Source organism: Cottoperca gobio, chromosome 19 (genome assembly GCF_900634415.1).
Source record: "Cottoperca gobio chromosome 19, fCotGob3.1, whole genome shotgun sequence".
In the NCBI taxonomy this organism is placed as follows: domain Eukaryota; kingdom Metazoa; phylum Chordata; class Actinopteri; order Perciformes; family Bovichtidae; genus Cottoperca; species Cottoperca gobio.
The window spans coordinates 7,318,536-7,332,782 of NC_041373.1; the positions used below are offsets into that span (position 1 = coordinate 7,318,536).

General features: G+C 39.7%; 2 protein-coding genes and 1 non-coding gene across 8 annotated transcripts in view; 1 reads left to right on the top strand and 2 right to left on the bottom strand.

Moving 5' to 3' along the window:
* The window catches only part of LOC115024265 (dickkopf-related protein 3-like), a 21,344-nt gene extending 15,487 nt beyond the window's left edge, over positions 1–5,857 (bottom strand). Inside the window, exon 1 of one of the 3 annotated variants that reach the window (XM_029455702.1) lies at positions 5,736–5,857. Coding sequence is in view for 1 of the 3 variants with exons in the window: in XM_029455700.1 (XP_029311560.1) it covers positions 5,736–5,755 (20 nt within the window). In the remaining 2 variants the exon portion in view is untranslated. The remainder of the gene's footprint in view (positions 1–5,735) is intronic. The other 2 variants (XM_029455701.1, XM_029455700.1) reach the window with 2 other exon arrangements.
* Positions 1–12,589, top strand: part of LOC115024263 (plexin domain-containing protein 1-like) — a 16,493-nt gene extending 3,904 nt beyond the window's left edge. Inside the window, exons 2-13 of one of the 4 annotated variants that reach the window (XM_029455697.1) lie at positions 3,604–3,764; positions 6,359–6,502; positions 6,698–6,767; positions 7,926–8,048; positions 8,135–8,253; positions 8,338–8,437; positions 9,452–9,547; positions 9,636–9,717; positions 9,802–9,862; positions 9,949–10,072; positions 11,122–11,282; positions 11,664–12,589. In XM_029455697.1, the coding sequence (XP_029311557.1) occupies positions 3,604–3,764; positions 6,359–6,502; positions 6,698–6,767; positions 7,926–8,048; positions 8,135–8,253; positions 8,338–8,437; positions 9,452–9,547; positions 9,636–9,717; positions 9,802–9,862; positions 9,949–10,072; positions 11,122–11,282; positions 11,664–11,717 (1,295 nt within the window). In that variant the 3' untranslated portion in view covers positions 11,718–12,589. The remainder of the gene's footprint in view (positions 1–3,603; positions 3,765–6,358; positions 6,503–6,697; positions 6,768–7,925; positions 8,049–8,134; positions 8,254–8,337; positions 8,438–9,451; positions 9,548–9,635; positions 9,718–9,801; positions 9,863–9,948; positions 10,073–11,121; positions 11,283–11,663) is intronic. The other 3 variants (XM_029455695.1, XM_029455696.1, XM_029455698.1) reach the window with 3 other exon arrangements.
* Positions 12,590–13,954: 1,365 nt separating this feature from the next.
* trnac-gca (transfer RNA cysteine (anticodon GCA)) lies at positions 13,955–14,026 on the bottom strand. Its single transcript has one exon. It is a non-coding gene; the product is annotated as a tRNA-Cys (tRNA).
* Positions 14,027–14,247: the final 221 nt, after the last annotated feature.

Genomic DNA, 14,247 nt, shown 5'->3' on the forward strand with positions numbered 1-14,247 from the left:
AGAAAGCAAGAGATGAGAGGAATGGGAAATAGGTGGGTGCAGCTGGTAAAGGGATGAATGAACACAATGCGTATATTCATAGCACGTTGTATATGGTTCAAAATGCTGTGTCCTAGTTTGATGTGGGACACTGCTGCCATCTGATGTATATTTGTTAATCATTCAAAAATTATTCTGGCACTGCAAGATATGTTGGATTAAACAGCCGGAAATCTGAAATTGTCTAAATTGAAACCATTTGGTATTTACCGGGAATATTCTTAGTTTGGAGGACGGTCAGAATCATTTCCATGCATTTTATTCTAATAGAGGGGGCATCATAGTGTACATTTACCAGCAGATTTGTCACGTGTCACTTTAGTCGTTGGATTTTAGAGCCGTTTCAAATTCACCAGGATGTTTTTTCTGCTCCAGTTTGCACATTCCCAGTGCAGGTTCCAAATACACATGTGGCTGCCAGACCTGATGCTTCAGAGTTCAACTTCACTCTAGTCCAGTTATAGTTTAGCTTTAGTTATGAAATCCAGCCCACTCTTGATATCTTTTTAACCCGTTTTTTTTGTTGGAAGTCTATCCAGGCCCACATGCTGACAGCTAGACATGGATAGAGATGTTCCAGGAAACACATAGGATGTTAGTAAAGCACAATGTTAAAGTGACCTATAAAGTGTAAAGGCTGCAGAAACATCCCATACTTCTAAAAGGATGTACATTCTGTAATAACTAATGCAGAGTCCCTGATCTGCCACTTCCAGTCTTCCTCCCCCTAAAAGCTCTTCCTCACCCCTGCTGTTTGAAGCCTCCTCAGCTGTTTAGTGATGATGATGATGATGAGTGCTGCCAATCTGACCCAATTAGGAGCCTCTTGGTCTGAAGCTGTGGAAATAGCTTTCTTCGCACTATAATCAAACAAGAATCCTCATCAGAGCCATCTCCCATGTGTGCGATAACCTCTCTATGCTTCTTTTCTTTTGTCCCATTTTGTTTCTTAAGTCATTTTATTGTTATGTATCCAACAGTAGAAAATTCACTTCATTCAATGTGCAACGCAAGCAGCTCAATTAGTTAAAGCTTTCAGTGAGCTTCAAAATAACTACATTTTTATTCTAAAGATAACACTTACAGTATAAAGGCATCCGACCAAGAAATAGAAATATGAAAACCATATGGTTTTGTTTTAGACTCACATGTTCGTACGCATTAAACAAACAAAACGTGTTAATATCAGTGAGCTTTAGAGGTGTTGGTCGGCAGATCTTCTTACCTTTGGACAGAGCCAGGCTAGCTGTTTCCCCACTTCCAGTCTTTATGCTAATCTAAGCTAACCGGCTGCAGCTTTACTATTTACCATACAAACATGAACATGACATTGTACTTCTCATCTAATTCTCAGCAAGAAAGCAAATCAGCATATTTCCCAAAGGTTTGCACTACTCCTTTAACAGTCAACTACCAAACAAAGCATCTGCTTCATCCAACACATAGCAATTAGTTGGTGTGATATTTAGAGGCCATCTCACCCATTTAATAATATATAAGAATAATATGCAGCAATTTTCTAAAAAACAATGTATAGCCTCAAACAAAAAGAATCCCTCTCAATCATTACTTATGACCCACTAGAAGTGTGTGGTGGTGCCTGTATTTTCTCTTCTCTTCCTATTTTGCTGTGTTCGGGACGTTTCTGGGCATCAACAAATAGCCTTTTGGCCCCACATGGGGAGTGAACCCGAGCTAATAAGCAGGGTGTGCAGCCCTTTCTCATTCCCAGGTCGTCAAGCTGCCACTTTGTCATGCCCCGCGGGGTCTCTCTCTCCATGGCTCTGCTGATACCCTGGCACAAGGCACCTATTTGGCGTCTGCATGATCCAAAACGGCATTTTTTGACGTTTAGAGCGGATTGTTACGTTGCTGTGTGTTTTTACGTGGTTCAGTGTTTCTCCAGTCCGCCTGTAGGTGTGTTAGTTGGCCGAGCCCCACCCCATGCGCTTTGTATTTGTTCAAAATGTGCCACCTTCCCGTTTGTACGGATGTGACTTTTTGTGCTTTAGAACGTACCTGCCACGAAACAAACAGAGAATAACATTTTAGTCTTCTGATTCACTGCGTTGTTCTCACTGACGCAGCTCCCTCTCTTTTTCACACTCTAGCTTGTTGTACAGCTGTTGCACTCTCGCTGCGTCTTTTGCTCAAAGGAGAAGCTAACTTTGAATGTTGTGTTTACAAACGGCAACCTACAATGCGACATACTTTACCTTTAAGCACAGGCGAAAAACACACAAACATTGCACCCATATGTGATTCTTAAACATCTTATTCCAAAACTATGGGCATTAATCTGCCGCTAGATCAGCCTCGACTCTTCTGGGAAGGCTTTCCACCACATTTTGGAACCTGGCTGAAGGGATTTCCACTCTTTCAGCCACAAGAGCATCAGTGAGATCGGCTGGTAAAGTTATTTCACACCAAACTCAGACAACCATTTCTTTATGGACCTGGTTTTGTGCAGGGGGGGGGCTTGTCATGTTGACACAGGAAAGGGCTAAACACAAACTGTTGCCACAAAGCTGGAAGCAAACTATTGTGTGAATGGTCATCGAATCATTACGATTTTAATTGGAACACACAGACGGAGCTAAATCAAGAAAACAGCTCCAGATTACTACAAAAATGTACATGGACCGGACCCAGAGTGTGAGCACATACTCATATACTGTAAACACAATTTAAAAATAAAGAGACTGAGAGGGAGGTCTGAACCTCGGGGCTGGCTGTGGCTTTCCCCGTCTCAAGATGTTCATAAACATGCTGTTTCTTAATAGCTCAGAACAGCTCACATAAAATCTTGACGGCAAACTGGATTTAACCTTCTACTTGTTATTCAGTAGGAAAACGACCTTCATCGGGTTGAATGATCAGCGAGTTCTGCTGATCTCACAACTCTGTCTGCATATGTGCATGGGACAGTGAGTCATGGATCATTTTACTATTAAAAAAAGTTTCAAATGTAAAAAAATATAAACATCCCTCTATGATCTGTTGAGCAGATGACAAGAAACCCACACACGTCGGTGGTCAGCAGACACACACAGGAATACTTGGCCAATAACGAAAGCTGTCACTAGATGAAGGTTGTATCATGCTTCACAAATAGTTATTAACCACCTATGGCTCAGCCAGAACACACACGCCACATTATTAGTTTGAAATGCAGTAATAAAAAATAAATCATGGCACTAATTCTGCATGACAGATGTAAAGAAAATGCACTCATGAATCTGTTTGTCTTGGTTTTGTGAGTTGTTGTTTTTTTCTTTCTTAGTGGGATTATTGCTCTAAACAGGGATTACATGTTTCCCTGTTAATGATCCAAATTATGGTAACCAATAATGAGCAGATGTGACCGCAGGGTTTAAACCTTTCCAATTCCCTTTAAAGACCGCAGATCATTTAGGAGCTCTTTTCACACATTTTGACAAAACATGGCAAAAACAAAACATCTTGGCCCTGCAGAGGTCAAGAGACATCTGTTTGTTCGTGGATGCATGCAGGGCCCACATGTGTGTTAACTGTTCAATCACCATAAGGCCCGTCTTGTTCTAGATGCACTGAGAGGGACTCCGCTGCATACAGATGGGGATCTGTCCGGGTTTCACAGAACCAGGAGGAACCAGCAGAACCCATACAAATACAGAGAAGCCCGCAACACTGGAGGAAGAGGACTTGATATCAGTACCCTGTCTGACAACATGACCCGCATAGTGGTGAGTAGGGGTGGGCCATATCCTATCGTTCAGGATAATACTGCTATAATTTTGAATGTCATAATGGCAATATATCCCACCTGTTGAGGTAATGACAGTAGACAGTTACGCACAGCAACAACAAGCCTGGCCTGAAAGTGAAATTGCTACCGGTCGTCAGGCCGGGGCGTCCGACACTACAGCCCTGAATGTTTTATGAAGACCCCTGGAGCCTTTTAGTGACTTGCTTCCCACAGTGAACTCAGTTAGCGTTTCGTTACCCTGAAATATTGTGATATTATTTTAGGGCCATATTGCTCACCACTAGTGTGTCCATTGTTGCAACGCCTTTCAAGCTTTCCACTCTAGCAGAGCACTAATGCAATTTATAAACAATTCGTCCTTGATTTCAGACAAAAGCAGCCTCTCATTTCCAGCTGACAACCATAGATTTTGCAGGTGAAATGACAACTGTAGCTGTCAGACTTTATATCAACAGTAGCTAGCTAGCGAACACATTTTCAAAAGAGAAACAAAATGGTTGCATATAAATACTCAGGAAAGTGGCTGTGCACCGCTTTGACGGAGGTGGGGCAGTTATTATTTTATCAGAAATGTTTTCGAGCCGGATTTGTTTTCGGTTTAATAACAGAAAAGACTTCACGGATGAAGTAACTAGTTGGTTTGGCAAATGTGCGTCTGGTTAACCACCCAGCTTGTGTGAGAGAGTAGCGCATCGCCGCTTGCCTGAGTTTTTATATGGAACCATCTGGAACTTGCACACAGTGAATGAGACAAACACGGTTAGCTTGAACTCTGATACAGTGCCATCCAGAAGAATGGGGAGATCATCAACCTACATAGCTATCGAGCTACCGAGCTGCATCCATGAAAGATATGGATTTAAAAATGTCCACAAAGCTGGTGACCAGCTTGGATGAGATTGACACTTTACATGTTGTTGCAAGTTCAGATTTCTTAGATCTTTATGAAAAACATTTATAAACTGCTGTTGTAGCTTTTGTTTGACCTGAATTTGCCTTTGAATCAGTGTTGGTGTCGTGTGTGTTTGTTTGAGTGTGTATGATGAGGTTTTATTTGTGTCCCAGACACTTTTGTCTTTCTTTCACTTGAATCAGCCTCAGTAAAATTCAACCCAATAAATTGTGTTTTTTTAAATTTCCCTCTTCGTCCAATTCGAATTGAAAACAGACGGCAGCTTCGTCCTGCCAATTTACAGTGTTTGTTTAAGCGTGAGTATGTGCACGTGTGCGTGTGCGTGTGCGTGTGCGTGTGCGTGTGCTTGTGAATGACTCACTTGGACAAGATCACATGTAGCTCTGTTGTACTGCTGCTCTCGCCTTTTTTGGGGGAGGTCTGATTCCAGTTTCCAAAACCCTCCACCTCTTTCGCCAATGGGAAAGTCTTTTAATAAATCAAGTCAGCTGTGAGGAGAAAGTATAGGATTGTTCCCTTCTCCTCACCTAGAAATCCCACACCCCCCTCTAGAAAACATTGGCTGATGTCAGGCAATGGAGATGAGAGAAAAGAAGTGGGTCACTTGCTGTATATGGAGCAGCCGGAGAGGCAGTGAGAGCGCTGCATTTAACTGCTCCACTTTCTGAGCCCACACTAAACCCCAGAACCATTGCTCTCTGTCACCTTGAACTGTGGCAGACATTAATAATGCCATCAAGAACAGAGAACTGTACGAAGTCAAAGCACTGCTGTGTGCAATGTGTAAACAGCTCCCTCAAGTGGAATTGTTTGGACAGAAATAAAGATAAATATGGAGCGGTGGTTCCCGACTAATCCAAATCAGCTCACCAAGACCTCCCACTTCATGTCATGGGTTTTCTCTCCAAATACTGTTTTGGTTATGAATCTTTTGGAAGTGTGTGTATTATAAGCAGTTTGATGCGATAGTAAGAAGAAACAGTATAGAAAAGTCTCCAACAAAGTACTTTTTTTGCAGCAGATTTCTTTCCTTACCTCCTACTCCTTAGATTCATCCAGCAACTCCTTGTAGGGTGTCGAACAGTCTTAGTGTCACATCGAGCCTGATCCTCTTTTATTCAAGATCACAACTTGATCATGTCATGGCAAAGTGTCTGTAAAAAAACAACACACAAAGAGATACATTAATGTTTGTAAAATTGTACAAAAAAATCTAAATTTTAAAGATTTCAAATCACAAGACCCACAATTGTATAAACCATTTCTTACCAAGTTGTAAAAACATTTGAAAGTGTAGTCAGTGTCAATATGCCAACATTTTCTCCGCTGCTGCTAGTTATCGTTCATTCTGTGAGCTGAAACTTCAAAATGCTTGTCTATTTGCTTAATTTCTAGGAAATGTTTATCACAAAATGCTTAACTTATCACAAAACTGGTAAGACAAATTGCAATGAAATATGTTTTGCGCATCAATCAGCCTTAACTGGTACCAACAGCAATTTAGGAATTATATGGCCAAATTATATTCATTTTGAAATAGTGAGAATATTCTTCTTAGTTAGTAAGTTAATGGCTGTTAAATCCACGCTAAACTACCTCACTATGAATAATGTTGTATGAAAACTTCACTTTCCTAATGAGTGGCCTATTTCTCTAAGGAGGACTCCCAGCGGTACTACACATGGCAGAGTTTTGGTCCAACAGACAGACAGACAGAGGACTTGTGGGTAAATCTGAACACCCTGCACGAGAGCCAAGTCCAGATCCACGGCATACTGTCCAATGCACACCGACAGGCAGCGGTGAGATGAGCACACACCCCACAGACACACACACACACACACACACACACACACACACACACACACACACACACACACACACACACACACACACACACACACACACACACACACACACACACACACACACACACACACACACACACACACACACACACACACCAAGCCATGTCTGATGCGTTATTTTTTCCACAGAGGGTGGCACTTTCTTTTGATTTCCCTTTCTATGGACACCACTTGAGACAAATTATCATAGCTACTGGTGGTGAGTATCACTTTACATTACTTGATATCACAGTCGTGCTAATCTACTTTGCTCTACCAATCAGGAAATCGAACGAATAGCTGAAGGAGACTTTGTCCGACCCTGGGGAAATATTCAGGCAATGAATCTGGTTAATTGTAAACGCCTTCATTTGTTGATGATTTGAATTGCTTGAAGGCTAGTCCTAAATGTTTCACCCAAAGAAAATAACCACGCAAGAGTTATTTGTTGATTCAATATTACGCTATGCTAATGAATGTGCAGTGGATGGGACTGAAAAACTGATTAATCTCATGATGTTGTGTAAAAAGACTTTATATGTTGTAATGAACAGCCACACAACATTACAGCACATTGCTATTGTTTGAATTGCTGTGTTGAATGACTGCGAGGTGCATTGTGGGTGCTCATCACATATTAATATCTTTTTCCAGAGCTTCAAACTAAACCTCACAGCCTACATTAGCAAATGACAACTGACCAAAGTGTGGACTTCAGTCACATGATAACAATATCATTGCATATTTTATTTCCATATGGTATGAAAATCAGTCGTCAAAGTCTTGAAACACAGATAATCGCTCACAGTGAACAAGACGCCTGCATCTCATAACGAGAATGTAACCAACAAAGATCAATACGGACGTTTTGTTCTGTGTGACGGATTACAAAACTTAAGATAGTTTCTAATCGATTTCTCCTTTTGATACAAAAACAAATGGAAAACAATGGCTGCCGAGTAGAAAGGCTTGGTATCGTTTGATTTTTTCAAAACTATTGCTAATAAAACCTGAGTTTTGGTACTAAATCAACACATTTATCAATACTTTAAGAAATGTAAACAAAATTCAAAACCAAAACTTCTCAAATGTTACATTTTGTTCTTGTACAACGACAAGTCGTACAAAAACTTTGTATAAATTAGGAACTATCCAATCAAAGAGTAGGTAAACAAGATTACAAATCTGACCAAGTATTGTTATCGTACACCAGCTTTTAGTACTTCACATATTTTGGTACATTTTGGTCAGTACCAAGAAACTATGGAGGTATAAGATACATTAAAAAAAAGTCAAACTACAGCGGGCATTAGGACATAGTTTGTAGCAAATTGATAGAAACTTGCAACATGATTTTAACATCTGTAACTGCCCCCAGGATTCATCTTCATGGGAGAGATTACTCATCGAATGCTGACTGCCACACAGTACATCGCTCCCCTCATGGCCAACTTTGACCCGAGCTTCTCCAAAAACTCAACAGTGAGATACTCGGACAACGGTAAGTGAGGAGCTCCTCTGGGAAGTCACTAATGTTTGGGAGCTCCTGGTTTTCTTTGACCAGCCTCTGTATCCTGCTCTGCTCAGGTAATTTATTTGTGGTGCAGTGGGACAAAGTGCAGCTTAAGGAACGTGAGGCTGAAGGACCTTTTACTTTCCAGGCAATCCTCCACAGCAATGGAACCATTGTTTTCAACTACAGAGACGTAAGTTATGGATTTCCACGTAACTGTTTTCTTCATCTTTACCCTTTTTCAGCTGTTAAAACAAACGCAGGGGTTATTTTTCAGATCCCTATACCGGTGGAGAAAATGAATTCAACCGAGCATCCAGTGAAAGTGGGACTGTCTGATGCTTTCATGGCAGTCCTCCCCCCCTCACAGCTCTCAGGTGAGTTATTTTTAATACAACTGACTTTAAAATGTATGGAGATGTATTGCTGCCACTTTGACAAAGAACATTTAGCTTATATATTCTGTTCCTTGTTATAATAATACATGTTCATACTTTTCTTATTGAGACACATCAACCTCAACATTATTATTACAACTAAATACCAACTTTTAAAAAGGAAATCCCCTACATGATCCAGTAAGAGCTTAAAGGGAAGTTTTGTGTATGTGTGTTGAAATGTGCTCACAAGTCCATCTATTTTCTATTATTTTGTTCTACCTTTAAATGTGTTACTGAGATTTAGTGAACAGTTTTAATGAGCCTTGGTGGCACTTTGGAGTCCATCATATGACCAAATTTACTTTTTAAAGATCTGACACCTACTTTTCTCACCCAGCTTCTTACTACAAGTACAAGCAAAGGGGATCCAACATAAACACACACTTTGTTGATTCCCCATGAGAGTTTTCTTTCTGAACTTTTAGCACTGGTTTGAAATGGACATACTCAGTTTGAAAAAGGGAACTTATCAGAAACATTTGAATTAAATCTAAAAAGTGGTATTGTTTGCCTATGTTGCCCGCACTATCAATAGAATTGGATCAAACCACCTAAACACAGATGTTCATCAGAACACCCTGATGAAGCTGGCTTTTTGAGCCCTAAACTCTAAATAAATAATATCTAAAGATGTTTATTTTCTGAACCTTAGATACTTAATGTTGCACAGAAATACTCTGATTTGAAAACATGTCTTAAGAGCCTTTAAAAAGGTGATCACAGACCAGCCAAGTCCAGGACTGAACATTTTTACAACATAAAAAAAAACGTTTAACTTTTTGTTTGTTCAAAGGAAATAATTACAAAAATGAAAACAGGGAACAAGAAACACACATTTGCTTTTTGTCTCGTGGAGGCAGCTATGCTTGATTTTATATAGTAGCCTTTACACCACACAGATCAGAAAGCTAAATCTTGCAAACACACTAATATTTTATATTTGTCTTGAAGAAGCGAACCGCCAAACTATCTACGAGTATCATCGTGTTGAGATTAACCTCACAAAGATTGTTGGGAGATCTGCTTTTGAGTTCACGCCTCTGCCCAGTAAGTATCCTTACAAATGTCTCGCTAATATACGAGAGGCTCATTATTCACCTCTAACTCCAGGACACTGTGTATCTGATTCCTCCAGCTTGTCTACAACACACATCCTGTGATCTCTGCCTAACATCCAACCTGACAACTGGCTGTGGCTGGTGCAACACACTTCAACGGTAGGATGAAATCCTGAAAGATTTATCTTGTAATAAACCCGCGGAGAGCCTGGCTCTACTGATGTTGTTCTCACTGAGTTTCAGATGTTCTGACGGTATCGACCGGCACAGACAAGAGTGGTTAGATTATAACTGCCCTGAAGAGGTGAGATACATTTCCTATTCATACAACAGAGAACATGAGCAGCTGTTTCATTCTTTCTTGAGTCTTTCCTGTGGGCATTCACTCAGGCAAAAGGCACATGTGAGGACTACAACCCGGTATTACCTGAGGGATCAATGAGCTCCTTCAACCAGTCTTCTCCAGGTCCAACGTCTTCTTCAGCAGTGATGGACAACCAGCCTGTCACTAAAGGTGAACTTCCCTGAGGCACCTCGAGAGGGAACAGAGTGATGGATGTCAGGGAGTGTTCATCATATTTATAATAGTACAACATTACACAGAATGTCAGAGACAGAATGCTGGAAGTCATGGACTTTTTCCATCGTTGTCCCTGGTGTTCACACAGTCATAGGCATTCAATGTCTGAATTTTCAGAAAGTTTATAGAAGGCCAAAAAACTAAACCACATAATTAAACACAACAGCTGTGTGACAGTTAGAGATGCAAGATAAATGCCCCTCTTCATTCCCAACACGTCACATTTCGGTGTACTACAGGGGAGAATAATTCCAGTTCAGTACAACTCGGGTCTTACTTTCATTCCTTACAGCTATAATAACTTTGTACTCATCTAGTTAATTCCTGAGATCTGAGAATGTGAACACAAAGAGTCAGAAAAAGACAGCTTTTAAACTAAACTAAACTTTTAAAATGTCCAGCTTAGAAAAGTTATTTTGAAAGAGAAAACAAAGGCAAACCGTATAATTAGCTATTATCCAAACTATTGGCTATAGACCGAGGCTACTCCCAGGTCAATTTCAACCTACAGTTCTTGCTTTAGTTGTGCACACACACACAGGTTTCGGGAATTTTACCTCCACATAAAGCAGTTTAGATCATTTGGCTACACGGCTGTGTCTGATGTCTGAAGTTGGATGTTATAATGATCCCCATGCTCCCAGATCTCTGTAACTATTTTGGTAGAATTTTATTATTATCAGTAGGAAATAAAATGAAAACTATAAACTCAGTTGTTGTTATAAACTGTAAATATCCTTTTAACCATCACAGTAATTTTTCACAAGCTGGCTGAGGGCTGTGTTGGGCTGTATTTGTCAATTTAGTGGTTGACTGAATTTGCTGCTGTTAAACAGTTTGTCAAAGTTTTACTATGCATACACACATCATTCAACACAGAAAACACATGTTTTCTTATGTTTTGGTTTTCTCTTGGATGAACTATAATGTGTGTGAAGTATTGCTTTAACAATAACAACAGTCTCTGTTTTCTCTCCTTTCAGATTTAGAGACGAGTCCACCGGACCATAAGGGGATAACCGAGAATACGGCCATCATCGCAGGTGTAGTGGCGGCGCTGGTTGTGCTGGTAGTTCTGACCTTACTGGCTGTTTACTACATCAACACACACCCCACAGTCGCTCCACCGTTCTACCTCATGCAGGTGAGGAAACAAATCCATATACTTCTGTAGAGACAACAGTGTATTTCAGATTTAAAGATATCCAACATAACATGTTTACAGTGGTGGGATGTAACTATGAACATTTGTACCTTACTTGAGTCTTTTCTTTTCATTTCTACTTCTACTCTACTATATTTCAGAGGGAAATATTGTAGTTTTTACTTCACTACAATTATTGGAAAGCGTCAGTTATTGTCACAGCGGACATTTTTCTGCATACTTTTACTTTTGTAACATTTTCAATGCAGGACTTTTAAATATAACAAAGTATTTTACAGTGTGGTATTACTATTTTTACTTTAGTAAAAGACCTGAATACTTCCTCCAACACTACATGTTTGTCTGCTGCCTGGTCTTTAGCAACTACTGTCTGTTGTTCGTAGCGACGCACCAATAACTACTGGCCGTCCATGAAGTTCCGCAACCAGGGATGTCACTCCAGTTACGCCGAGGTCGAGCTTGGAGGTCATGAAAAGGAAGGTTTCATTGAAGCTGAGCAGTGCTGCTGAAAGTCCTGGACTTGCAGGACTCAGTCAGAAGAAGAAAGGACACCATCTTGAGGACTGCAAAGATATTACAAGGGGATGAATATGGACGATCAGGCCGACCATCGACACAGGGTGTGCCAACTTTAACCTTGGCGGCTGGACAGCGTTTTCTGTAACTGCTCTTGTAGCTCTTGCCAGCTTTCTCTGTGTCTTTTTCTCTTTGCCATCACACAGGAGATCTGCCATATTACTCAAAGGTTGGAGAGTCTGAGAGGAAGCCGACTGTACAGAAATGATGAGATGCAAACGTGTAACTGTACAAAAACCCATCAATGCAAGCGGATGTCAGGGAATGAATCGAACTAGCCTTCATACTGCAAACCAACATACAGCTCAACATAACAATGTGTTTTTGTTTTTCATTCAGTTTATAGAGTTATTTTTGTTTCATGAATATATCTCTGTGGAATTCACTATAACAGATATTTAGCTATGTAACTGATAGTGTTTATAATGGTCATCTTGAACTTCTCTGGAAATATTATTTGGATGAATTTTAGAGGCATCAAGTTATGAGAGTTTTCTTTTTAACCTTTCTGTTTAAATGTCTTCTAATAAAAGCTGGTGGTGAGTGTTGATATTAATCTCATGCTTGGTGAAGAGTTGAAAATAAATGGTACCATCTTGGCCTATATTTAGACTAGGCATATCGTTTACTGAGAAAAGTGTGGAACAGATGCTGGTCACTGTCAGGTGGGTGCCATCAGGTAATAAACTGTTTTATTTACATGCTATGAATGAGCTCTAAATGCTTTCACTCATTGTAAAGATACTAACAAACTAATCTACATTGGTTTTGCTCACATGCACATTAATACTGGCATCTAACTCAATTTGCCAACAAAACTTTGAATAAACTTAATGTCGAAGCACCAGTGAGGTAATAATGATGAAAAGTGAAAACTGAATTGTATGCATTGTAATATCCTTATTTTTCCTGACGCACTGTTTTGTTTTTCTTATGTCTACCTAAAACAAGCATACATAATTATTTTAAAAAGGGGGATATTTGGGTTGTTTGCCTTGAAGCTAAACTGTGCCATGATGAACAAATAGGTATATATATATAAATATATATGTTTATGTTAGACAATATTATCATTTATGACCATTCTGCCCACAACTATAAAGTTATAGAGTAGTTGGTAAGTTCCAGTTAGTAAGTCTTTATCATTGAACAAGTGTCTTGTACACAAAAAAAACATGTAGTTTCTGCATTACATGAAATTTAAAGAAAGAAAGAAAACATAATACAACAAGAACCAATCACTATTAGGGATTGGTGAAAAACAAACAATACATAGCATTGCCACACGATAGAGCCCTAAGACTACAAGAAAATAAACAAACCAAAATGGCTTGAAGTTATGTTTCACAGACACCAACAAAGAAGAAGCTTTAATTACAGACTCAGCTACGCTAACATATGTAGCAGGCTAAAACATATACCTCCATGTTATTTGCTTAAAGCAAAACATGTATGCTATAATACCACAGTTAAAATAACATACAACAACCTTGACTGTTTGTAGTTAACTAATTATTTTTAATATAACGGGCTTTCCAAATGACTAATAGTGACAAATTAACGGTTGAAAGAGCCTCTGCACATTTTAGAAGCTAGCTAACAGTGCTGCCAAGCCTAGCAGCCCACCAAAATAAGTCCACTTATCTTCCCAAAGTACGAACAAACAAGCAATTATGTACATGTATTACTTACAGTTCGATGGACGCACCTTAAAGCGAAGACAGTAACACCTGGGACATTAATTGGCTAAGGCTGAAGAAACTTTATATTTACACCAGATTGAAAGTAATGCAGGTGGAATGTACCATTCTACAGACAATAGGAGGTGGAATATTCCACGTACTGCTAGCATACTTTGGAAAAAATAGAGATGGAAAAAGTTGCGTATGCAGGGCTTGTAACTGGTCATTTACCCGTTACTGGCAAATAACCTCATCATAACGGCATAAATGTCATTATAACGTCTATGGTAACGGTAACTGTTTGCTGTGAGTTGACATTACCCATTTTGTTTCATATAAGTAGAAGGATAAAAATGTTATGATTGAAAATAATAAAACTTGATGATGAAAAAGAGGGGGCACCCGGATTTGAACCGGGGACCTCTTGATCTGCAGTCAAATGCTCTACCACTGAGCTATACCCCCGTTGGTACCTGCTGTAGAACCGTTACCTATTAAAATATAGTTAAGTGTATTTTAGCGTTGTTTTGGTCTTTTTTGTATGTATCACCGCTCTACGAAGCATGTTAGCATGATAAACCCTACGGATTAAATCCTATCGTAGCATTTATTTTACGTTCAGAGTGAAAACAAGATGGCAGTGGTTGTGTCCGTCATTCTCCGGCAGAGGACGACAAAATAGATTA